Consider the following 24,889-nt stretch of genomic DNA (forward strand, 5'->3'; position numbering starts at 1 on the left):
CCGCTCAATAGGTAGCACGTTCCATCAGATCGATACTGGTCTCAAATCATACTATTATGCAATTCATAAAAAAGATTTTGCATTGCAAACATGCAAATTAAATGTAAAGCAATATAAAATAATTGCTTGAATAAATACTTTAAAAGTAAACTTGTATAAACTCACAGAAAACGCTTATCCAAAAATACGTCGGGGCTTAGACACGTCAAGCTTCCCGAGCTCCTGGTCCAGCTGCTTCTTGCCTCGCTGGATCTAAAACAATTTAACATAATTGACTCACATGAGAATCCTATTCTAATATTGATTCTAGACTCGAGACACGACACGCTACACTCATTAACTGTCGTGCTTCAAACGTAATCTTTTCCGATAAGCGATTCATACTTCTTCTGATCTTAATACTTCACGATTCAATTCTCAATAGAGAATATAGTTTTTCTTAATAAAACCAATTGATAATCATATTCAATCTCATTCCAAACTACTAGTCATATTTTACTCGTTTGATGTCCAAATTTCGCATTTTTGGAGTCCGGAAGTCGATATCGGGATATGGAATCGTAAAATTAAGTTTTTAGGGTTATTCCCCTTCAAAAGAAGGGTGATGCACGTCGTGCACCCCTAGGGCACGTTGTGCACCTTCAAATTTGGGAGGTGCACGTCGTGCACCTCCTTAGGGCACGTCGTGCCCCTGCCTGACGTGCTCTAACCTTGAGCACGTCGTGCCCCGTCGTGGGCACGACTCCGGCCGCTGAAAACGGCCATTCCGAGGTGCTAAATCAATCCTGAACTTATCCAACATCCATATAACATCCTAATCCATCCAAAATCACCATAAAAACGTATAAAACGAACCGAATACGTAATCGCGATACGGTTTCGCCGTAACCTAACTTTCAATTCGTTTTTCCATCAAATATACTTAAATAAACGGAAAAACGACGTGCTTACCGTGATTACCCGTTGAAATACGATCGATTCAAGCTATAGAACGTAAAAACGGACGAGAAACGAAGATCGTACGAAAGAAACGGTGAGAACGTCGTGAGAAAGGAAAGAAATGAATCTGATAAGGTTTTAAGGTTCTGAACCATTCCTTCATTTGAAGGAAATCATATATAAAATGGTCAATTTGCAACTTGGTTTTTCAAAAGTTGCAATTTAGTCCAAAACCTATCCTCGTCCTAATTTTAAACGATCTCCGATCGACTCGAAACTTTTACCACTAATACCATATATTATTTCGCGGACTTTGGCGAAATAAAATCCGCTACGGGATTTATAATTTATTTTATATTAATTTCTGAAGTTAAATCCTCAAATCCCGCTAATTAACTTATTAAAATTTATTCTAATTTCCCGATATAATTAAATTAAATTCTTCTTAATTTAATTTATCGGAAATCTCGACACGTGGCACGACTTAATTATCTTAAAATATTTTGGGGTATTACAATGACCTTCTGTTGAAACTCCTTTAAAATTCGGCACTGAAAAAACAAGGAAAATAAACGGGGATCAGGAAAGAAAAATCGAAAGTTAAGAAAAAGTAAAGACTTCATGGTACAAACAGGGTACCAGAAGAACTAGAAGGCATAGAAGAGTTAATAAGGGGAGAAGAAAGAGGTGGTTCGCCTCCGTCATGGGGCTCATCTTCATAACTAGGCGAAGACTCTTTTTTCTCATTTTTCTTCTTCTTCCTCTTCCCCTTCTTTTCACCCTCTGTTCTCTTATTTTTTTTGGAAGCAACATCTCTTGGTCAGATTCGCTCAACTTCACCTTCTCCAGCTTTCTTGGCCCTTCCAAAAATTTATTTGTAATGGAGCCCCAACCCCCTTTGTTCTTGGCGATAACAAAGCAACCTTTCCACCGCTTCAGAGAATTAGGAAGGCCACAAAAGAGAGATCGGCCAGGTTGTAGATAAAAGAACTCATCGCCCTTCTTCCTTCAAAGAGAGTAGATGGAACGAACAATATTATAACCGACCTCCCTCTTCAAATGGAGCCCACAAATGAAGATCCCTGTCAAATGCCGATGGGCATTAGGATGAAGCTAACATAGTGGGATCTCAAAATGATCAAACACCATCTGTGTGAAGCCATCAAGTGGTGGCCTTAAACAGCTCCAAAGTCTTGAATAAAGATCAATTGTTCATCATTATCCAGGACCTGGTCCACAGAAGAAGACAAGCAAAACAACTGAGGCACTTACTGATAAAAGAAGAAAATCTGGCTCTAAATGACTTGAAGAAGGCTTGGCTGAAAAAACGATAGACAGAAAAAGAATCAAATTGGCAAAGTAAATGAGCAAGAATGAAAAATTGAAAATAAACATTACCTCTTTTATATGTCAAATCAGATATAGGGCACTCAAGTACCTAGTGGCAGAAAATAAGTTCCTCGAAACAATCAATCAGTTAATGAGTAAACCCAAGGATCGTGTTCTTTATATTCCAAAACGCTTGAAATTCGTAACTGCTGAAAACGTTTGAAATTCAAACCATTTCGAAAAAAATTGAAATTTGAATTTTGAAAAGAAGCGCTTCAAGTCTTTGACTTAGAAAGATCATTAGGGGGGACATCTGATACCGACCTACGAATAACCGAACTCCAGGCATCGCCTAGATAATACTAGGCTCGCCCATTGAGCCTCTGACTGACTCATTGCCTAGATAATACCATGCTCGCCCATTCTGTCTTGAACAGACATCTCCCATCCAGCTTTAAGCTGACCTCGCCAACTTTGTTCTCTCCGCATCTCACTACCCGAAATAATCGGGGAACGTATCCTGAGCATTATTAGAGTTCGTGGGATAAACCCACGATTTGCTAGATAACAACCGCCATGAATTCATTATAAATAGAAGCCAGGGAATGTTGGAAGAGGTACGCACAAATCAGACATAAATACATATACACTCATTTACCTACCAGAAAACCCTCACTGACTTAGGCATTGGAGTGGCTTTCAGGCAAAACCAGTCTGAGGTCCTTTGAGCTTATATTTGTTACTTGTGCAGGAAAACAGTACAGGCGATCTTATAGTTTTGACCTGTATCAATCTTAATTTTATCAGAAAACTTTCCGATATCGCCACTCTGGCGACTCAAAGTTGGACACGTGGCCCAATTAAATAATTAAATATTTTGGGGTATTACAATAATGGTAGTTGCACCAGTGTAGGGGACGGTGGTAGTTTGTCATTCAGTTTGGGTTTTCAAGCAAAACACTCAGAAACGCTTAAAATTCACAAAACAGGAGCTGGAATTGAAATATAAATGTCCTAAACACTTAAAAACATTCTAAAAACATATTTCTAAGCGGATCTAGAAGCAAATATGTCAAGAACATCATGCATGGAAAAAAGACAGACTATGGCTAAACATGTGATTCTACCTACAGATCTGATCAGATTTGGAATTTGAGTGCAATTAAGACATGTAAAACATTCTAAAAAGTATCTTTATATTATAGATTTGATCTAAACATGGCATAATCATCAGAATTGTCTGTTATAACTATAAAGGCAATTATAAAAAATAACAGTTAATACGTCTAAACAGTTAAAACAACAAATATTAGAGATGTGGCATGCAATATGTGTAACAAGTGATAGAGATGATTAGAGTGTCCTCAAGAGTACCGTTGTGAGTCATTGGCTTATTATTGGTGATCCGGATGTGGAATCCAGGTTCGAATTTATACACAATAGTTTATTGTTGAGTAATTAAAGCGTATAAGCTTGTTTTCAGGACTGGAATTGACTATGAAGTGTATGTATGAGAGGAGGGGGGGGAGTTTGGCCAACATAGTAATTTCTAGCGTTTGACTATTATATTTTTGTTACGTACTGGTTCCACCTCCTGCTAAGCGGAGTTAATGGTGTATATGTAGAGGTTTAGGATGACCTAGGATTTACTATGTTAGGATTGAATGAAAACTGTGAAAGCGTGTGAAGTGGTAATATATTAGGATTAGGATTAATTTTTATAATTATCCTATTAATTTATTAGTTAAAATTCAGAATTAATTAATCAAGTATGCCACAAAAAAATTGGATAAAAGTTATTTTTAATGGTTAAGAGCATTTATAAAGAACTCTCTAAAATTGTCAAACTCTTTAATTTAAAAAATTTGATAACAAATTGAAAGTCTCTTGAACTCTTTATTCTTTAAATTTTAAATATAGAGTGGAAATGGCTCTCCACATGAGCCATTTTCACTTTCTACTTTATTTCTTAAGAGATAAGATTTAAAATTTTGATTATTAAGTTGGTTATTTTTGTTTAAAATATAATATTTTTTATTTTTAATATAAAGACTCAATAAATTAATTAATTAAAAATAAAAATAAACTAACTTTAAAAAAATTAATATTAGAGACGAATGTGTTATCGGATAGATCAAGATAAAGAATAGGAATTTGAAGTAAGATACCTACAAATAGACATTCAAGTATAAAGAAGTATAAGAACCAAAGATGGATAAAGGATACGAGGAGATCGACTAAGAAAACCGATATGGAAAAGGTTTAAATAACCCATTCATATTATATAGTACTCGATAAGGTAATCGGGGAAAGGAAGTAGGAATGTTACTGGAAAAGTAACAAGAAGATAAGAGGGATTGAACTCTATATAGTCATTGACACATGTAGTCAAGAAAGATAAAGTTGATCTAGATATAAGATCAACCTTATTGATAAACGAGACATCAGTAAAAAGGTGATAGATGGATGTGCACACGACCGAGAGAGCAACACATCGACAAATTTGAAAGAGAAACTTTAAATCTTTTATCGATAATCGATGTTAGAGACATCGAAATAAAAAGTACAAGATGATCAAGACACGAGTAAGACAATGATAAAAGCTTCAATAGATGGTGGTAAAACTAATTGCCAGTCCTACACTCGTTAGAATTAATGAATAAAAAAGATAAGATATATCATGGAAAAGCACTCGACACATATCGAGTAATGTCAAAAAGGGCATTCAGCTTCATGAGATTCAGAAAGCCATAAAGTGTGTGAGTAGTTGTAAAGGAAAAAACATTCCTAACTACCATATGATATGGACAAGGATATAGAATGGAAAAACATATGAATCTTACTGTTGGCTAAGTTAGTAAAGGAATGATAAGAGTATCGCATCAAAAGCGAAAAAGAAAAAGATAAACGTGTATGTAATCAAGTGCAAGAAAGATAAGAAACGTCAAGAATGATAACGTTAGACTTTGATAACCTCGAGATCATATACAACGCGAGAAAATAATTTAGATTCATCCAGGGGTACTACATCCTAACAAGTAAGAGTTAGGGCTAAAAGCCAAGATGTCGAAAATAGTTCGACTCTAAACAAAAGTCATATGGGATAGTGAAATAGAAGAATACTGAATTTATTTCAGATAAAGACTGCTTGAATGCTTTTTATGTAAGCTCAAACAACAGCCTATACGAGCCGTTTTACAACCCGATAGCCCATGGAAGCGACTTCCGGGCCAGTTTTTAACATATTCGGGTATCAATCTCAACCCGAAGTTCAGATGGAAGTTGTAAAATGTATTGCGAATTATACGAATACCAATTTTCTTTATAAAACAAAAGCTTTTGAATAAGCGATTTAAATAGCCGAAGTGAGCTAGAAAGGTTATTTTTGAACAAGTTTAGAATAACTTGAAAAGCATAAGTTAAAGCTGATATCAAAAAGAGATGTTTAAAGTTGTTATCAACAAGCAAGGTTTAAAGTTGAAAATCAAAGTTGGTATCAAAGTGATATGACCCTTATGGTATTAAGGAGCAAACGATGAACAAAGATTGATGAAAGTATTAACGATAAGAAGTGAAACGATGTGAGCCTAGTAAGGCAAGAAGTTAATAAATGATGGGAGTAAAATCCCGACGTGGCAACGATTATTGTTATGCCGATACGGAAAATTGTATACGAAGCAATTACGTCTGAACCAAAAGAGTTCACAACGAGATCAATCGTGAAAGAGATCAAAGGCTTAAAGGTAAGATATGAAGGAACGTAACGACAAAACTAAAAGATGTTAGCAATAATCGTAAGATGAATCAAAAACATGATAGTAAAGACATTCATTCAAGTTGTACATAACAAGAGAAAAAAAGGCACCTAAGAAAGGTGTAAGTTTTGTTGAATAGAGAGAAAAATATCCCCAAAGTATACTAGTCCATATCAGGTAACAGAACGTACCGACAAAGTTGGTACCAGACTTCTCTTGTGTAATCTAACCACAGACAATGGAAGGGAACGAAGAATTGTCATGTGAAAAGGAGTCAGTAAAGATCGTCGATACGCAAATATGAAAGCTACAAACCAAAGAGATTCCGACGATGAGAATCCTTTGGAAGAAGAACCACTCTAGCAAACAAAGATACTCCCATCGCTTTATTCAGAGTAAGTGGAAAAATTTTAATTTCGAGGACGAATTTACTATAAGGAGGGGTAAATGTAATAACCTTAAAGGTATTATAGTAATTCGATTGTGTCGTGTGTCCTAAATTGTGAAATTTAGGCCAAGTAGGTCAAGAACGAGAATCGAACTAAGTATAAATGAAATAAGATTATCAAATGGATCGGGAAATAATAATTTGAAGTAGAAAATAATTTTCGTTGAAGCAGTTATTGGCGGAACTAAGTGAAAGCTAAGAAAATTGATATAAAATAAAATAAAAGTCCCGAGCTAATAATTTTCACGCCAACATCCGTGAAATATTATAAAAAATTAATTGGAAAAGGATTTCCGAAAGTTAAGCACGACGGTTGATTGAGAATTTAAGTTAAAGTGCAAATTAACTATTTTGAGCTAAAATGGACTTTTAGCCACTTTGAGCCAAAGTGGAATTTTTTCCAAAAAACTTCCTAAGTCAGTTGTCTTCATCATCATTTTCCTAAGATAAGAAAATAAGTCTCATTTCTCAATTTTTGCTCCTAAAAGACGAACTACCTCGTCCATGGCCAACTTCATGATTTCTTCACCAAAGCTTATGATTTTGGATGCAGATCATCATAAATCTCAAGGTAAACAAGGTGAGCTCTTCAAGCTATGGATTTCATGGTAAAATTTGCTGAATTGAGCATAAAAATAGTTAGGTTTTATGATGAATGATTGGGGTTTTTGACTGATTGTTGTGTAAAGTGGTTAGGAGCTTATATGGAGGATTTTGATGGTGAATCATGGAGCTAGACCTACGGCTTTGAGACATCAACCAAGGTGAGTATTATTGCTAAAATATTGTTTAAGATTGTTGATGAAATTGGATGAATTGTAGGGCTTAGGGTTTGGCAATTGTAAGAAATTTTGATGTTTGATGATTGATGTTATGGTTCTGGTTATGGAATTGTGTTGATAATTGATGAAATCTTGACGTGAATATGGGCTAAGGGTTTCGGCCCCAAGCTATGACGATGATGAGTGAGTCAATTGTTGATTTTAAGCATTGATTCTGAGATATTATAGCTGGATTGAAGTTGAATTGGTTGTTAAATCTTGATTTAAAAATCAATGGTAAGTTCGGCCATAGTGTGGATTCCATGCCTAAATAGTTTGAACAATGTTAAGTCATGGATTGTAAATGAGGTTAGATTGGTGATGTGAATTTCAAATCATAATGCTAAGCCGTAATTTAAGTTATTAAAGGCTAAATTGTAGTAGTGTTTAATTGATACATTTTGGATGGAAATGTGATGAAGGGTTCGGCCTAGGTATGTATTTCATTTCAAAATGATTTTGATGATGTTTAATCCATGGATTGTAAGAGTTTATGATTGACTGTAGAGGCTGAATTGAATAGACATAAAGAATCATGCTTGTCAATAGATTTTTAGTCTTGACGTGTAATAAGTTACGATTAGAACGATTACGAACTAGTTTGACGATTTTGTGATTAATCGTTAAACGGTCTTAGTAAAGCAAAATCTCATTTTAAATAATTATTATGAGGTATAAACTAATAAAAAATGCAATGTTATGTTGATATGGTATAATAGGTTATTTGATACGAAATCAAATAATGATCAAGATTGAACACGAGGTAGATTAGTCGGCAAAATAAAATGCGTTTAAAAGCTAAGTTCGAGATCGAACATAAAGTGGGCTATTTGATAAATAAAGCAAAGAGCATGGAATGTCAAGGTTTAAGCAATAAACCTAAGGGCGTAAAATAAATAGAAATTTCTATATCGATAAGTACATAGAAATGTATTGAGTTAGACGCGATAACACGACGGGTTATGCATATACAGTTTATTCTCGAGTCTAAAAGTATCTATTAAATTAGATTCTCACTCGAGATATATTTGATAATTGTCCTAGGTTTGACCAGGCAACCTACTAGCGGACAAGGAGTTCGGGGAGCTTGACGGGCATATTATAATTGATCGAAGTTTTTGGTTAGGAAGCAGTGAATTTATATCGATGTTTACATTTGAAGAACTAAAAAGTGTATTTCTTTATATGCAATTTTTTTATACGAATTGCATAGCATAATTTATAAATGAAATGCTTTGTTTAAAACGCATACATCATTGCTTTGAAACTAGTATAGATCCGATGAAACAAGCTTTCCTATTGAGCGGCAATAGGAATTGTGTGATCACCCATTAAGATCCGAGAATCTACAGTATCAGAAAGTGAAAGATATCTTCTCGACAACACGACAGACACGAGGTTGAACTCGATAGAATTATCTCGGGACCTATGTCTAGGGAGTTGAACTCGGCTCAATTATCCCGGGACTCACCTCGATTAACTGGATATAAGAAATAATACAGGTTAACTCGGTTGAACTATCACGTGACTGTACTATTTGGTTGTGGTTGAACTCGGTGGAACACTGCTAGAAAACAGGTATTTAGCGACGGATTTTTCCGTCGCTAAACACGTGAAATCCGTCGCTAATTACAATTAGCGACGGATTACCGACAGACCATGTCCGTCGGTAGATTTTGGGTCGCTAATTGTAATAGCGACACAAAACAGTAGATGTCGCCAACTTACCGACGGAAAGGTCCGTCGGTAATTTGGCGACAGACGGTCGGTAAATTGGTCGGGCCAGCCGACCAATTTCCGACCACTTAGTGACGGACTTTTCCATCTCTAATTTGGCGACGGAAAAGTCCGTAGGTAAATCCGTCGACATTTCTTGCAATTGGCGACAGAATATTCCGTCGCCAATTGCAAGAAACAATCGTGTCATGGTTATTTAGCGACGGGCTTGTCCGTCGCTAAAGTTAAAAAAATTGTCGCTAAATTACCTAATTTTTGCAAAATTTTATTTTTTTACGGCGTATTTTCATATTTTTTTCTGTTATTCATTAGACCTGTTAAATAGACCATTCACATACATAAGAAACAATAAATATATATAACCAAATCCGTAATATATATATATATATATATATATATATATATAAACGTCAAAAAGCATACAAAAAACATAAATATATATGTCAAAGTATGCGAACAAAAAGCATAAATATGTCCAAATGTATCACAAAAGCCTAATCTAAACTGGTGGTGTCATCAGTAGGAGGGGGTGGGGGTGGTGGGAACTGCGGGCGTAACTCGGGTGGGAGTGTAGTCATCAGCCGCGCAAGCTCAGTACGGGCTCGTCGAAACCCGCCTCCACAGTACGGATCCGCTGCTCGACCCGCTCTTCAAAACCCGCCTCCACAGTACGAATCCGCTGCTCAAGCCGCTCCTCAACCTCCCTAGCAATACGTTGCTCTATCTCCTCACTAACGTTCCCCTGCTGGGATGATCCGCCGCGGCGCAATCGGCTAGCGCTGCTCTGGCCGACGTAGGATGCTGAAGCCGATCCAATACCGTAGACTCGCTGCTTCTTGATTGCCTTGAAAGACAAAAACAGCTCGTTCTCGTCGATCGACTCTGGAGTCGACGAACTCCCTTCTCCAGTTGCCTGAGACTGTGTCGCTGCAGCAAGCTCTGCCTGAAAACGGTCCTGAGATTAAAAAATACAGATTTATATATTAGTTAAACCTACATTTCTAAATAAAATTCGGCAGCATTTTCTCTAAAATTTGATCATCACCCATTTTTCAGGGACATCCTGCAAAAACTACAAACCACTCTGTTCAACTATACGTAATAGAAATCACAATACCCACAACATTCACGTAAACATCCTATAAACAACGTCTATATAAAGTTATATCTATAACTTATTAAACAGTCACTTAAGGTTAAAATAAACTTACATTTTTATCCTTTGATCTCTTGTCAACGAAGACAGTCCGATCAGCTTTGGTCAGGTGCAACCGTACATGCAACTCAGCCAAAGTGGGCTCTCAACCAAGCTCCTCAGTCTATCATATGAAATGAAAAAATTAATTAGTAGATAAACAGAATATTTAACACGATTATTAATATTAAAAACATACCATAATTGTCTTATGCCTCGTAGCCGATCGCGATCCTGCGGCATGTCGAACAGGTCTGGTGCCAGCTCCGGACGGCTCACTCATCCGATAAGCTCGTGCTATATTGGACTTCTTCTTAGCATCAGCAGTATCCCAGTCTCGCTTCCATGACGCCAAAGTATCAGCACTAACACTGCCCTCTTTTTTATCCGACTTCATGTTGTGGAGAGTATCTTTATACCGATTGCCCCCATGTCGGTAGAAGACCCCTCTAATCAGATCCTCAGGGTAGGTCGAGTCCCAGCAAAAACCCTTCTGCAAACCATTAAAAAATAAATATAATTAGAAATAAAAAAGAAAGCAAAACATAAATTTAAAATATTAATTTAACAACCTTGAACTCCTCGAAGTAGAAGCCCTTATGCTCTGCTGTAATCTTCTTCCACGAGGAACCCTCAGCAAACCATCTAGATCGGAAAATGGGCAAGATCGCCCTAGATCCTGTCCCGCTGTCGTTCCTGCTATCCAGTAATCTTTCTCTGTACATTACAAAAACACTTAGTTTTCACATTTTTTAAATAAAATTATTTTAAAAAAAAGTTGTCAATCATACCTTGCAGCATCTGGTGTAACTCTAACCCTCCCTGTCTCGTCCGTCGCTGGCGGTTGGTCCTGTGGTTGCGGTTGTCTAGCCACTCTCCGCGGCGCAGGTCTACCCGCTAGCACCTGCTGCTCAGCCCCGGGATCCGAGTCCTTAGGGGGATCGTGCTCTGGGTCGCCGCGTCCACGTCCGCGTCCCTGACCTGTATCCCTACCCCGGCCTCGGCCGGCAGAAGAACCACCTGAACCCCTCATATCTGCAAAAAAGATTACAAAACAATATTCGACAAGAAAAAAATAAACACAGCTATTATAAAAACCATAACACATAATTTATTAACAAAATAAAGTTACCACATCAACAAACGTAAATAAAAGTCAAAATTCTACAGAAATGACACATGCCTGGAGGCAGATTATACGGCGTCACAATGACTGGCCAGGAAGAATATTGTGTTCCAAAACTACCAAATGGTAGAAACCCGTCAGTACATAAGCCTAGTCTGATATTTCTTGTTTCATCTGCAAAATCTGTATGCAACTCACTGAACCGTTTCCACGCTGGAGAGTCAGAAGGATGACACATCTTCTCGTCTTCCATTTCATGGTCATATGTTTAGCCGTGGCTTTGGAAGCGTACAACCTTTGCAGCCTCGGAGTTAAAGGGAAATAAAACATTTTTTTATACGGAACGTTAGCCCTTCTTTTGGCCGAATTGCTTTTCGTAACAGGTTTCCACCGAGGAAATGTGCAAACTTTGCAGTGGGTTAAATCCTCGTCCGCCCCCCAGTAAATCATACAGTTGTGGAAACAGCAATCAATAACCTCAACCGGCAACCCGAGACCTTTCACCAGCTTCTTGATATTAGCAAAAAAATTCGGTATTTTGTTGTTCTGTGGAAGCAGTTCTTGTTATAAACGGCAGGTGTCGTCAATTTAAGATATCGACCCCTGATGTCGACACTTAATATCCAAAATTTCAACAGATGCGGACAGGGGTGAGTGTCTGCTATTTCCGGGCCATATTTCTTCTTCTGCCGCACTCATCATATCAAAAAACTTCTGAGCTTCTTCATTCGGGGTCTCTTCCTTAAAAAATTCAGGACCAGCAGCATCAATAACCATTCTCTGACCGGAGTTTAAATCTCCCCCTCCCTCATTATAGTAATCGTATTCATTAACCGGCTGCTGAACAACAGGAGGGACATTCACCTCACCGTGGTGAATCCAGACATAGTAATCTGGGACAAACCCAGACTGCAAGACATGTAGTTTCACAACTTCTACATCTCAAAAATTCGTATCTCTACATTTTGTCCTAGAACATGGGCATTTTATCTCTTCTCCACTCATACACTTGGGATGTTGTACAGCAAAATTCACGAACTTTTCAAGATTAGGGAAAAAATCTGGCGGCAGGAAGCCTCTGTCATGCCTCGTATACATCCAACTGCGGTCTGGATTCATTTCTGGAGGACGTACAATTAGGTACTGGTTCATAAGCTCAACGTAGAAAAGTCAATGTAATTGACTGCTAAAAGGGTAGGGTCCTATCCCATTCGCAAAACTGGCGCCCATAATTCGATCACGATATATGCATGAATACGGAAAAAATATTCGGCAGCCTTCCGACGTCGTTCCCCAGGCGCATTATATAATATAGGGTGTGTAACTCTAATGATATATTTTGTAAGGAATAAGCGTTACACAGCTTATATTAAATAGCAACCCGGAGAACATACGCCAGAAAACTACCAAATATTTTTATACCATATCCATACATATATGTTTTTTCATGATCAAATTACGCAGACGACGGCAGTTTTACGAACTGTACACACGTACAATCCCGTGTCGTTCAATCTCTTGAACACACGGGACGGGCATCTATGGCTAGGTAAGATCTTATTCGGTGGGAATAAAATCTTTGTTAATTAAATTTGACTGTTATTAAAATTACTCTAACTAATTAATTAAATTGACATACAAAAATGCAATAAAACTTACTTGTTGAAGAGCAGAACCGCAAATGAGAGGACTCCTAAGAACGGTCGTTTTAGTGTGAAAACAGTCTACGGCTATCAGCGCCAAAATCCTACGGTTTAAGTTTTTCATTAGTTTTTAATATTTAAAAAAAAACGGCAGCATTTGCCCTAAAAATGAGCATCACCCATTTTTCAGGAAAAGCCTGCAGGTAAACAATACATATTCCAACATAACCAACAAATTATTTCATCCTAATGTTTTTCTAATAAAGCATACTGTTAATAAATTACGATATTTTCGTTTAATTAAAATAATTAACATAAATTAAAATTATAGGTTGCCTAATATTTCAAATTAACTAACTTAATTTAACAAAATTAAACAAGATTAAACAATACAATTAATCTAATAAAATATTTAACCTAAAATATTTTTTAACCTATAATGCAAAAATTTAATTAACCTAGTCATTCAAAATTTAATCAAATTAAAATTAAACAATTTAATTAACCTAATCATTTATAATTTAATTAACCTAATCATTGATAATGTAATCAACTTAAAATTAAACTATTTAATTAACCTAATCAAATAACCCAAATTGACATAATTAATATAAAATAACCTAAATTTACTAATTAGGTATAAAATTAACCTTAATGTATTAACTAATTATAAATTAAATTAACTAAATAACCTAATCTAATATAAAATTAACCTTAATCTAATTAATCTAAGTTAACTAATGACTAAACTAAAATAATTAATATTAATTAAAATAAAACTTAACTTAATGTTAATCATACCTGGACCGGCCGCGGAACTGAAGACGGCGGTGGAGACGGTGGGAGGCTGGAAATGAGAAGCAAATGTGATGGATAAAAATACCCTAATGTTTTATAGTAAAACAAACAAAAAAAAATAGAAGAATACATACCTGGACCGGCAGCGGCAGGTGGACGGTGGCGGCGGCAAAGGCGGGTCTGAACTGGACGGGCGGCGGCAACAACGGCGGCGGATAAGGAGGAATGGATGGTAGCAGCGGAGAAATAAGAACAGCGGCGGCGAAGGAGGATTGGACGGCGGCAGGAGGTAGAAGGTGACCGGCGGCGGGAAGTAGAGAAAAGAAAAGTAAGGGAGGAGAAAGGGCTCGCTGCGTTTTTTTTACTGATATTAGCGACGGATTATAGTCCGTCGCTAAACTCAGTAAAAATGAAACGCATCGTTTCAAGGGTTATATTTAGCGACCGATTACAATCTGTCGCTAAATACAGCCCTAAAACGATGCGTTTCAACACCACCATGAAATTAGCGACGGATTTTTGTAATCCGTCGCTAATTTCAGTATGTAAATTTGGCGGGTTTGCTCCCGTCAAATATTTTTGATGGTTTAGCGACGGATTGTACAATCCGTCGCTAATTTCAGTCTGCAAAATTGGCGGGTCAGCTCCCGCCAGAGTGTTTTGGAGAATTGGCGACGGATTTACTATCCGTCGCCAAATCCGTCGGGAATTCATCAATTTAGCGACAGAAGTAGTTTCCTTCGCTAATAAGCTGATTTCTAGAAGTGGAACTATTTTGGTGCCAAGCCATCAGGAATATGTATTAGAGACGTATTCAAGAGACCAGTTTGATAAGGATTACGATGAGACAAGCTGAGGTTTATGTCACGACCCAATCTCAGGGCCGAGACCGGCGCTAGGGAATGGGAGTGGTTGCTCCGAAACCCGTAGCAAGCCTAAAAACGTAAAATAATTTTTCGCGAACATAAACGTCATGCATGACATACATAAATACGTGTCATGCAGAAGCACACATGCCAGGCATACATATCCTCTGGCACTCACAATATATATAACGCAACAAGCGTAAAACATTTAAAACTTTAAACATTAAAGTTATATTTACAGAAAACTATATATTACAGCTGATTTGCAAAATACTTATCTACTGCAGCCCTAAGAGTAAAGTACTATTTCTTTACATACTCAAAAATACAGATTTCTGGAAGTAGGATAGAAGTCTGTTGCTTCAAAGCGTCTTTAACCTGAAAGGAAATCTATGAGGGGGGGGGGGTCAGTATATTGGAATATACTGAGTGAGTTCATACATTTACTAATAAGTATTCAAATAAAACATAAAACGATATTCAATCGTATGCGGCCAAGTACAGGATCCGATTGAAACCTTAATCCTCAAACATACTAATCATCAATCAAGCAACCCAATCATTAATATCAAATTGCGAGTCCAACTTGCTGGTGGCCCAGCCACTAGATACGGGGACTCCAGACTACACCGTAGCCGAGTGCTCACTCGTATCAAAGTCATATACCCAATCGTAAATGTCATAATCATCAGCTCCCAGCTGAGTCACATCAAAACTAGTGATCACGCAGTCCTATTGTCGCCCAATAGGTAGCACGTTCCATCAGATCAATACTGGTTTCAAATAAAGCATATGCAATTCATAAAAGAATTCGCATCGCAATCATGCAAAACAACATAAAGCAATATAAAATATTTGCTTAAATAAATACTTTAAAAGCAAATCGTATAAACTCACTGAGAACGCTTATCCAAAAATACGCCGGGGCTTAGAAACGTCAAGCTTCCCGAACTACTGGTCCAGCTGCTTCTTGCCTCGCCGGATCTAAAACAATTTTAAAACATTTGACTTGTATTAGAATCCTATTCTAAGATTGACTCTAGACTCGAGACTCGACACGTTTTACTTTCATTAATCGTCGTGCTTCTCACGAATACTCCGATAAACGGTATCTGGATCGTATATCATTTCTAATTCAACTCCCGTTTAACCTTATTAGGTTAACTATTCACATTAATCGATTAACTTCTATTCGATTTCCGATTCAATACGCGAATTCAACTAATTCAATCGAGGTACGAAGAATCGGGGTTCGAGAATCGGAGGGTGCACGTTCGTGCAGGGGGGTGCACGGTCGTGCACCATGTATTGGTGCACGTTCGTGCACCTTGGTACACGTTCGTGCACCATTGATGGTGACCGTTCGTGCACCATACGTGTGCACGATCCCCCGGAATCGATTTCCGGGGTTTCCGACCTGCTACATACGTAAAAACGCTCCAAACTCAACCAAAATGCGTATTCTAAGCTCAAAACTCTATATATCAATTCTATAATCGATAAAACGATAAAATCGTTTCGTGGCCTAAAACTTTGATTCGATATAACTCAAAATATATCCGTTTAAACGAGAAAACGTCAAGCTTACCGTGATTACCCGTCGAAATACGATCATTTGGAGTTATAAAACGTTAGAAACGGACGAGAAACGAAAACCGCGCGACGGAACGTAATCGTTCGCCGTTTTTGGATCGAAAAAAATGAAGGTTCTGTAACCTTCATAAGGAAGGTTTGATATATATATACAATCCAGTTAATTTACACTTTGGTCCTTGAAACTTTTCAAAAGTTTCAATTTAGTCCATAACCTAATTGCGTCCAAATTTTAAACGATCTCCGATCGATTCGAAACTTTTACTACTAATAATATAAATTATTTCACGGACTTTGGCGAAATAATTTCCGTTACGGGATTTATAATTTATTTTAATATTAATTTTTAAAGTTAAATCCTCAAATCCCGCTAATTGACTTATTAAAATTTATTCTAAATTCCAGATATAATTAAATTAAATTCTCCTTAATTTAATTTATCGGAAATCACGACACGTGGCACGACGTACTTTTCTTAAAATATTTTTGGGTATTACATTCACCCCCCCTTAAAATAAATTCGTCCTCGAATTTAAAATTAGCCACGTACCTTGAGTGAAAAGGTAAGGATACTTCTGCCTCATATCCTCTTCTGTCTTCCACGTGCACTCTTCTACGGACTGGCTTCTCCAAAGAACTTTCACCATCGGAATTCTCTTCGTCCGCAATTGTCGTATCTGTGTATCGACAATCTGCACTGGCCGTTCTTCGTATGTCAGTTCCTCGCTCACGTCCACTACTTGTGGTTGAATTATTCGAGAAGGGTCTGGTACATATTTCCGGAGCATGGAAATATGGAAGACAGGATGAACTTGCGACATCTCTGGTGGCAAATCCAGCTTGTAGGCAACTGAGCCTATGCGTTCTACGATCTGGTAGGGTCCGACATATCTCGGAGCCAACTTGCCCTTCTTTCCGAAACGAATCACTCCTTTCATTAGTGATACTTTGAGAAACACGTAATCTCCGATCTAAAACTCTACATCCTTTCTCTTGGGGTCCGCGTAACTCTTCTGTCGACTAGAAGCAGTATTCAGACGTTGCTTTATCAACGGTACTTTCTCTGACGTAATTTTGATGATCTCTGCTCGAGTGAGCTTTCGCTCACCGGCTTCATCCCAACAGATAGGGGATCGACACTTGCGACCCTATAACGCTTCGTATGGTGCCATCTCGATGCTCGAATGATAGCTGTTGTTGTAGGCGAATTCGACTAGAGGTAGGTACGTATCCCAACTACCTCTGAAGTCTAGTACGCATAGTCGAAGCATATCTTCCAACGTTTGAATCTTCCGTTCAGACTGGCCGTCCGTCTGAGGATGAAGCGCAGTGCTGAAATTCAATCGCGTTCCGAACGCGTCTTGTAAGCTTTTCCAGAAATGAGAGGTAAATACGGAACCTCTATCTGAAACGATTGACATGGGGACTCCGTGTAGGCTTACGATCTTATCGATGTAAATCTCCGCCAACTTTGCTGCAGAATACGTTGTCTTGATAGGTATGAAGTGCGCTGACTTCGTTAAACGGTCCACGATTATCCAAATAGAGTCAAATCCTTTCTGCGTCTTGGGTAATCCGATTACGAAATCCATCGTGATTTGCTGCCATTTCCATTCCGGGATGGGTAACGGCTGAAGAAATTCGTAAGGTCGCTGATGCTCTAATTTCACTTGCTGACAAGTTGGACATTTTGCCACGAACTCCGCGATATCTTTCTTCATTCCGCTCCACCAATACGTTGATTTGATGTCGTGATACATCTTCGTGGAACCAGGATGAACGCTATACATCGTTCCATGAGTCTCTTCCATGATCTTCTGTCTTAAGTCTTCCACATCTGGAACGCACATTCGATTGCCATATTTCAGCATTCCATTGACGATACTGAAATCTTGACTCTTTTCTTGTTGAACTTCCTCAATTAGATGCTTCAATTGAGGGTCGTCCGTTTGCAATTCTTTGATCTGGTTTATCAACGTCGATCGTATCGTTAACTGAGCCATTAGGTTTCCGAGAGATGAAATCTCGAACTCCACTCCTTGGCTAAACATCGTATGAATCTCGTTGATTAATGACCTCCGCCATGTCGTTGTAACGTGCGCGAGACTTCATGCCGATTTCCTGCTTAATGCATCCGCCACTACGTTGGCCTTGCCTGGATGGTATTGTATCGTGCAGTCATAATCTTTTAATAGCTCCATCCATCTCCGCTGTCTGAGGTTCAATTCTCGCTGGTCAAAAATATACTTGAGACTCTTATGATCCGTAAATATCTCGCACGTAGCGCCGTATAAATAATGTCTCCAGATCTTCAGCGCAAAAATCACCGCTGCTAATTCCAGATCATGCGTCGGATAGTTCGTCTCGTGCTTCTTAAGCTGGCGCAAAGCGTATGCAATCACTCGACCACGTTGCATAAGGACGCATCCTAGTCCAACTCTTGACGCATCACAGTATACTGTGAATCCTTCCGTTCCTTCTGGTAATGCTAAGACTGGTGCCGTCGTCAGACACTCTTTCAGTTTCAGAAAACTGAGTTCACACTGGTCCGTCCAGTTGAACTTCGCGTTTTTCTGAGTTAGCTTCGTCAAAGGTACAGTGATCTTCGAAAAGTCCTGTACAAATCGTCTGTAGTATCCTGCCAATCCGAGAAAACTTCAGACTTCAGTAACCGATTCAGGTCGCTTCCATTCTATTACAGCTTCGATCTTCTTTGGGTCAACCTTGATACCGCTTTGTGATACCACATGACCTAAGAAAGCTACTTCCGTTAGCCAAAATTCACATTTAGAGAATTTGGCGTAAAGCTGGTGTTCTCTTAACGTCTGTAATACTATCTGCAATTGCCGAGCGTGCTCTTCTTCTGAACGTGAATAGATCAAAATATCGTCGATAAACACGATCACAAACAGACCCAAGTACGGTTTGAATATTCTATTCATTAAGTCCATAAAGGCTGCTGGGGCGTTCGTCAATCCGAATGACATAACGAGAAATTCGTAATGTCCGTATCGAGTTCGAAAAGCAGTCTTCTGAACATCATCATTTCGAATCTTCAGCTGATGATAGCCTGATCTCAAGTCGATCTTAGAGAAATACTTCGCTCCTTGTAACTGATCAAATAAATCATCGATTCTAGGTAACGGATACTTATTCTTGATCGTCACCTTGTTCAGCTGTTGATAATCGATACATAGTCGAAGCGATCCATCCTTCTTTTTCACGAATAGTACTGGTGCACCCCATGGGGATACACTCGGTCTGATGAAACCACGATCAAACAATTCTTCAAGCTGATCCTTAAGTTCTTTGAGCTCTGCCGGCGCCATCCGATAAGGAGGTATCAATATCGGCTTCGTGCCAGGAGCCAATTCGATACAAAACTCAATCTCACGATCTGGGGGTAATCCAGGTAATTCCTCTGGAAAAACGTCTGGATACTCCGATACAACTGGCACGTCACTTAAATTTACACTTTTCTTCTCCACGTCTCGTACTATCGCTAAGAATCCTTGACATCCCTTCTTTAACATGCGACAAGCTTTCATAGCTGAGATAATACTCGTAGAAGATTCCATCTTATCACCCTGAATTGAAACCGCCTCAATTCCAGGTGTGTTGAACGTTACCGTCTTCTTTCGACAATCCACATTGGCGTAGTGTTGAGCTAGCCAATCCATTCCTAGTATGACGTCAAAAACTAATACCTCGAGTAAAATCAAGTCGACCAACAAATCTCGTCCTTGAACTTTCGCAGGACAAGACGGGTAAACGATACTAACTTCCACACTCTCACCCACTGGGGTAGCTACTGACAAAGGATTCCTAAAATATGCTGGTTGCACTCCTAACTTACTAGCGAAACTAGGCGAAACAAACGAATGCGTAGCGCCCGGATCAAATAAAATTAGTGCGTCTTGAGAAGCGATAGGAAAGGTACCTTGCACCACAGCATTGGAAGCCTGAGCCTCCTGAGGATTCAGTGCAAAGACCCTAGCCTGACTTCCACCAGCCTGCGAAGTCTGGCCAGTACCGCGTCCTCCGCCATTTCTTCCTCCACGATTTGCATAACCACGGCCTCTCTGGCCAGTGAAGGTACTCCCTGTCTGATCATATCCTGACGCTATTTGTTGCGCAGTTCTCTGCTGCTGATAAGAAGGCTGTACTACAGTAGTCATCGAACCCTGGGGCATCTGCCTCGGACAATCTCTAGCAAAATGGCCCCGTTGACCACAGTTAAAACATGCTCCACTAGCAATATAGCACGCGCCGTAGTGCTTCCTATTACAATTAAGACATAAAGGAACTCCGCCTCCCATGTCACTCATTGATCTGGTACTAAATCCGGTGCCTGAAGTACTAACTCTGGTTCCATACCGAGCTTTCTTATTTCTCTGCTGACGTGGTGGGGGTCGAGAATAACTCCTAACGTATGATTGGGTAGGTGCGCTCTGTACGCTGCGGAACACATCACTCCTCACAGGCGCAACATTGGAAGGATCGGGAATCTTCCCAAAATGGATCAGAGAAACTTCCATTTGCCTAGCGCTGTCGATCAGTTATACTAGGGTTCTTCCGATATCAGACGTCAGACTCACAAATTCAGCTCCTAGACCCTCTACAAACCTTGAGTTCACTCTGGCTGGGTCCGTAGTCAGGTCTGGTACAAACCTACTCACTCTGGTAAACTCCGTCACATACTCTTGCACAGACCGATTGCCTCTACTTAGGGTCAACCACTGACTACGATAACTCTCTGTCACCGCATATGGTAAAAAGTACTCTCTAAAGTGATTTGCGAATTCAGCCCAGGTCATAGTATCCATGGTTGGCTGAATGTGCTGCTGGAACCAATCTTTCGCGGGTCCTTTCATTGACATTTCCACCATAATGATGGTCTGTCTGTCATTAGCTTGCAGGCGTCGAGCGTTACGTTCTACTTCTTCGAGGAAATCGAGAGCATCGCCTGAGCTGTCAAACTTAGTTGGCTTAAGGCGCATATAAGCCAAGACGATATCTCGGTCAGTGAAAGCAACGTTACGCAACTGTTGCTGCTATAGTTGTTCACGATGCATATTCTGCACCTCCGCCTGATTCGCTTGCATAGCCGCAATTCCAATAAGAAACTGATTCAGATCAAAACCCACAACATTAGGTTGTTGGGCTTGCTCTTGCACTCCAGGTGCCTGCGCCTGGGCCTCTTGGCCACCACCTCCTCCCTGAACAGAAGACTCATCTTGAGCTTCTGGATGGACGTCATGCGCCCCTTCTACAACGTTTCGTGCTGCAGCGGCAGCTCGCTCTACTTCTTGTCGTTGGTCAGACATCCTGACCAAGACAAACACCGTTACTTAGCCATATAATCGCATATTATGGAAAACGCATATCGAATTAAACGCGCATCTCATCACATGCAAACACACCCGTATGACAGACTCACATCCTAGAGGGAAAGCTGAAAGTTTGAAAATCAAACGAATACTTAACAAAGACAAGACTCGAGTCCTATGTGCTGCAGTAGAGTCCTAGAAAAATCAATCACTCTTCTGACATAAGCAATGGTAACTGGACCATGCTCTGATACTAACATTGTCAGTTGCGGCCCTAGCCGATATGGACTCATTCCTATCCCATAGGGTGACATCCATATGTACCTACCAGAGCACGTATAAAATACGCTCCAGGGCGGAGAGCCTCACTTCGTCACACTGATCATGAGTGAGAGTTCCCTAGAATTGGGCAGGTCTCGTGAGCCCAGCTCCACCTAGTTACCTAGCACCTTTTTCTCTGAAACCAACATTATCACGACCCAATCTCAGGGACGAGACCGGCGCTAGGGAATGGGAGTGGTTGCTCCGAAACCCGTAGCAAGCCTAAAAACGTAAAATAATTTTTCGCGAACATAAACGTCATGCATGACATACATAAATACGTGTCATGCAGAAGCACACATGCCAGGCATACATATCCTCTGGCACTCACAATATATATAACGCAGCAAGCGTAAAACATTTAAAACTTTAAACATTAAAGTTATATTTACAGAAAACTATATATTACAGCTGATTTGGAAAATACTTATCTACTGCAGCTCTAAGAGTAAAGTACTGTTTCTTTACATACTAAAAAATACAGACTTCTGGAAGTAGGATAGAAGTCCGTTGCTTCAAAGCGTCTTTAACCTGAAAGGAAATCTATGAGGGGGGTCAGTATATTGGAATATACTGAGTGAGTTCATACATTTACTAATAAGTATTCAAATAAAACATAAAACGATATTCAATCGTATGCGGCCAAGTACAGGATCCGATTGAAACCTTAATCCTCAAACATACTAATCATCAATCAAGCAACCCAATCATTAATATCAAATTGCGAGTCCAACTTGCTGGTGGCCCAGCCACTAGATACAGGGACTCCAGACTACACCGTAGCCGAGTGCTCACTCGTATCAAAGTCATATACCCAATCGTAAATTTCATAATCATCAGCTCCCAGCTGAGTCACATCAAAACTGGTGATCACGCAGTCCTATTGTCGCCCAATAGGTAGCACGTTCCATCGGATCAATATTGGTTTCAAATCAAGCATATGCAATTCATAAAAGAATTCGCATCGCAATCATGCAAAACAACATAAAGCAATATAAAATATTTGCTTAAATAAATACTTTAAAAGCAAATCGTATAAACTCACTGAGAACGCTTATCCAAAAATACGTCGGGGCTTAGAAACGTCAAGCTTCCCGAACTACTGGTCCAGCTGCTTCTTGCCTCGCCGGATCTAAAACAATTTTAAAACATTTGACTTGTATTAGAATCCTATTCTAAGATTGACTCGAGACTCGACACGTTTTACTTTCATTAATCGTCGTGCTTCTCACGAATACTCCGATAACGGTATCGGATCGTATATCATTTCTAATTCAACTCCCGTTTAACCTTATTAGGTTAACTATTCACATTAATCGATTAACTTCTATTCGATTTCCGGTTCAATACGCGAATTCAACTAATTCAATCGAGGTACGAAGAATCGGGGTTCGAGAATCGGAGGGTGCACGTTCGTGCAGGGGGGTGCACGATCGTGCACCTCGGTGGTGCACGGTCGTGCACCATGTATTGGTGCACGGTCGTGCACCATTGATGGTGCACGTTCGTGCACCATACGTCGTGCACGATCCCCCGGAATCGATTTCCGGGGTTTCCAACCTGCTACATACGTAAAAACGCTCAAAACTCAATCAAAATGCGTATTCTAAGCTCAAAACTCTATATATCAATCCTATAATCGATAAAACAATAAAATCGTTTCATGGCCTAAAACTTTGAATCGATATAACTCAAAATATATCCGTTTAAACGAGAAAACGTCAAGCTTACCGTGATTACCCGTCGAAATACGATCGTTTGGAGTTATAAAACGTCAGAAACGGACGAGAAACGGAAACCGCGCGACGGAACGTAATCGTTCGCCGTTTTTGGATCGAAAGAAATGAAGGTTCTGTAACCTTCATAAGGAAGGTTTGAGATATATATATATATATACAATTCGGCTAATTTACACTTTGGTCCTTGAAACTTTTCAAAAGTTTCAATTTAGTCCATAACCTATCCGCGTCCAAATTTTAAACGATCTCCGATCGATTCGAAACTTTTACCACTAATAATATAAATTATTTCACGGACTTTGGCGAAATAATTTCCGTTACGGGATTTATAATTTATTTTATATTAATTTCTAAAGTTAAATCCTCAAATCCCGCTAATTAACTTATTAAAATTTATTCTAAATTCCCAACATAATTAAATTAAATTCTTCTTAATTTAATTTATCGGAAAAACATATTTTGATATGAAGGACTTCTACCTTGTTCCAGAAGTCTGTATGTCGAAAAAGAGGAAGTCAATCAGTAGTGTTGCAGTAGTCGAGTTCTAATGTGTGTGCATCGTTTGTCAAACTGTTTTGTATGTTTTACCTATACTCTGATATGTATGAAAGGTTTTTAAAAATGTGCTTCAAAACCGTTTTCTTTAATATTAAACAGGCTATGCTAGGATGTGAGACATTGCTTTATAAGATCCAGGTTTCTATGTAACGTTTTCATATTTGAATAGACGTTTGTAAGCGTCAAGCTTTGAAAAGATTTTATGAAAACATTTTACGAATATCTATGTGATTGATTGTTTGAAAGATTGTGAAAAATTTATAGCATTTTTAAGGCTTGCTACGGGTTTCAGAACTACCATTCTCATTCCCTAGTGTCGATCTCAGCTCAAGATATCGGGTAGTGACGTTGGACTAATTACAATGACTTAAATGTTTATGGGCCACTATGTAGGATTAACTGACTTAATTGTCTGAAACCAAATCATAATGGCCCTAATTTTGACTTTTCAGGGACCAAAACAACCTTTTTGCCATCTTTTTCATGGAACATGCTGATTAATATGGAATTTACAATTAATTAATTAAAAATACAATTCAAACCTAGCCTAGACATCAAACACTAACACTAACCCTTATCTACCACCATATATTTAACTTTTGTACACCTTAGAGGGGATGGGACAGGTGATTAATAAGAAACACACACAAATCCTAGTTTTGCACACCTAGGCAAAATTTACAGCCTTTAC

At 38.9% G+C, this 24,889-nt stretch overlaps 1 protein-coding gene across 1 annotated transcript; it reads right to left on the reverse strand.

The window, feature by feature from the left end:
• Positions 1-9,337: 9,337 nt before the first annotated feature.
• LOC130015403 (uncharacterized) lies at positions 9,338-11,603 on the reverse strand. Its single transcript, XM_056105488.1, has 7 exons — positions 11,408-11,603; positions 11,016-11,259; positions 10,797-10,941; positions 10,424-10,717; positions 10,241-10,327; positions 9,691-9,984; positions 9,338-9,343 (listed from the first exon to the last, which is right to left on the reverse strand). The coding sequence occupies exons 1-7, from the start codon at positions 11,601-11,603 to the stop codon at positions 9,338-9,340; spliced, it is 1,266 nt and encodes a 421-aa protein (XP_055961463.1).
• Between the last annotated feature and the right edge of the window lie 13,286 nt (positions 11,604-24,889).

The sequence above is a fragment of the Mercurialis annua genome, linkage group LG4 (genome assembly GCF_937616625.2).
Source record: "Mercurialis annua linkage group LG4, ddMerAnnu1.2, whole genome shotgun sequence".
In the NCBI taxonomy this organism is placed as follows: domain Eukaryota; kingdom Viridiplantae; phylum Streptophyta; class Magnoliopsida; order Malpighiales; family Euphorbiaceae; genus Mercurialis; species Mercurialis annua.

What these genes read in the sequence shown, in the direction of transcription:
- LOC130015403 (XM_056105488.1), bottom strand. Translation starts at nt 11,603, where the DNA reads ATGGAAGACGAGAAGATGTGTCATCCTTCTGACTCTCCAGCGTGGAAA. An exon ending in GTTACACCAGATGCTGCAAG is followed by an intron (nt 10,942 to 11,015) that starts GTATGATTGACA and finishes TGTAATGTACAG; the next exon opens with AGAAAGATTACTGGATAGCA. An exon ending in AGAGATCAAAGGATAAAAAT is followed by an intron (nt 9,985 to 10,240) that starts GTAAGTTTATTT and finishes TTTTAATCTCAG; the next exon opens with GACCGTTTTCAGGCAGAGCT.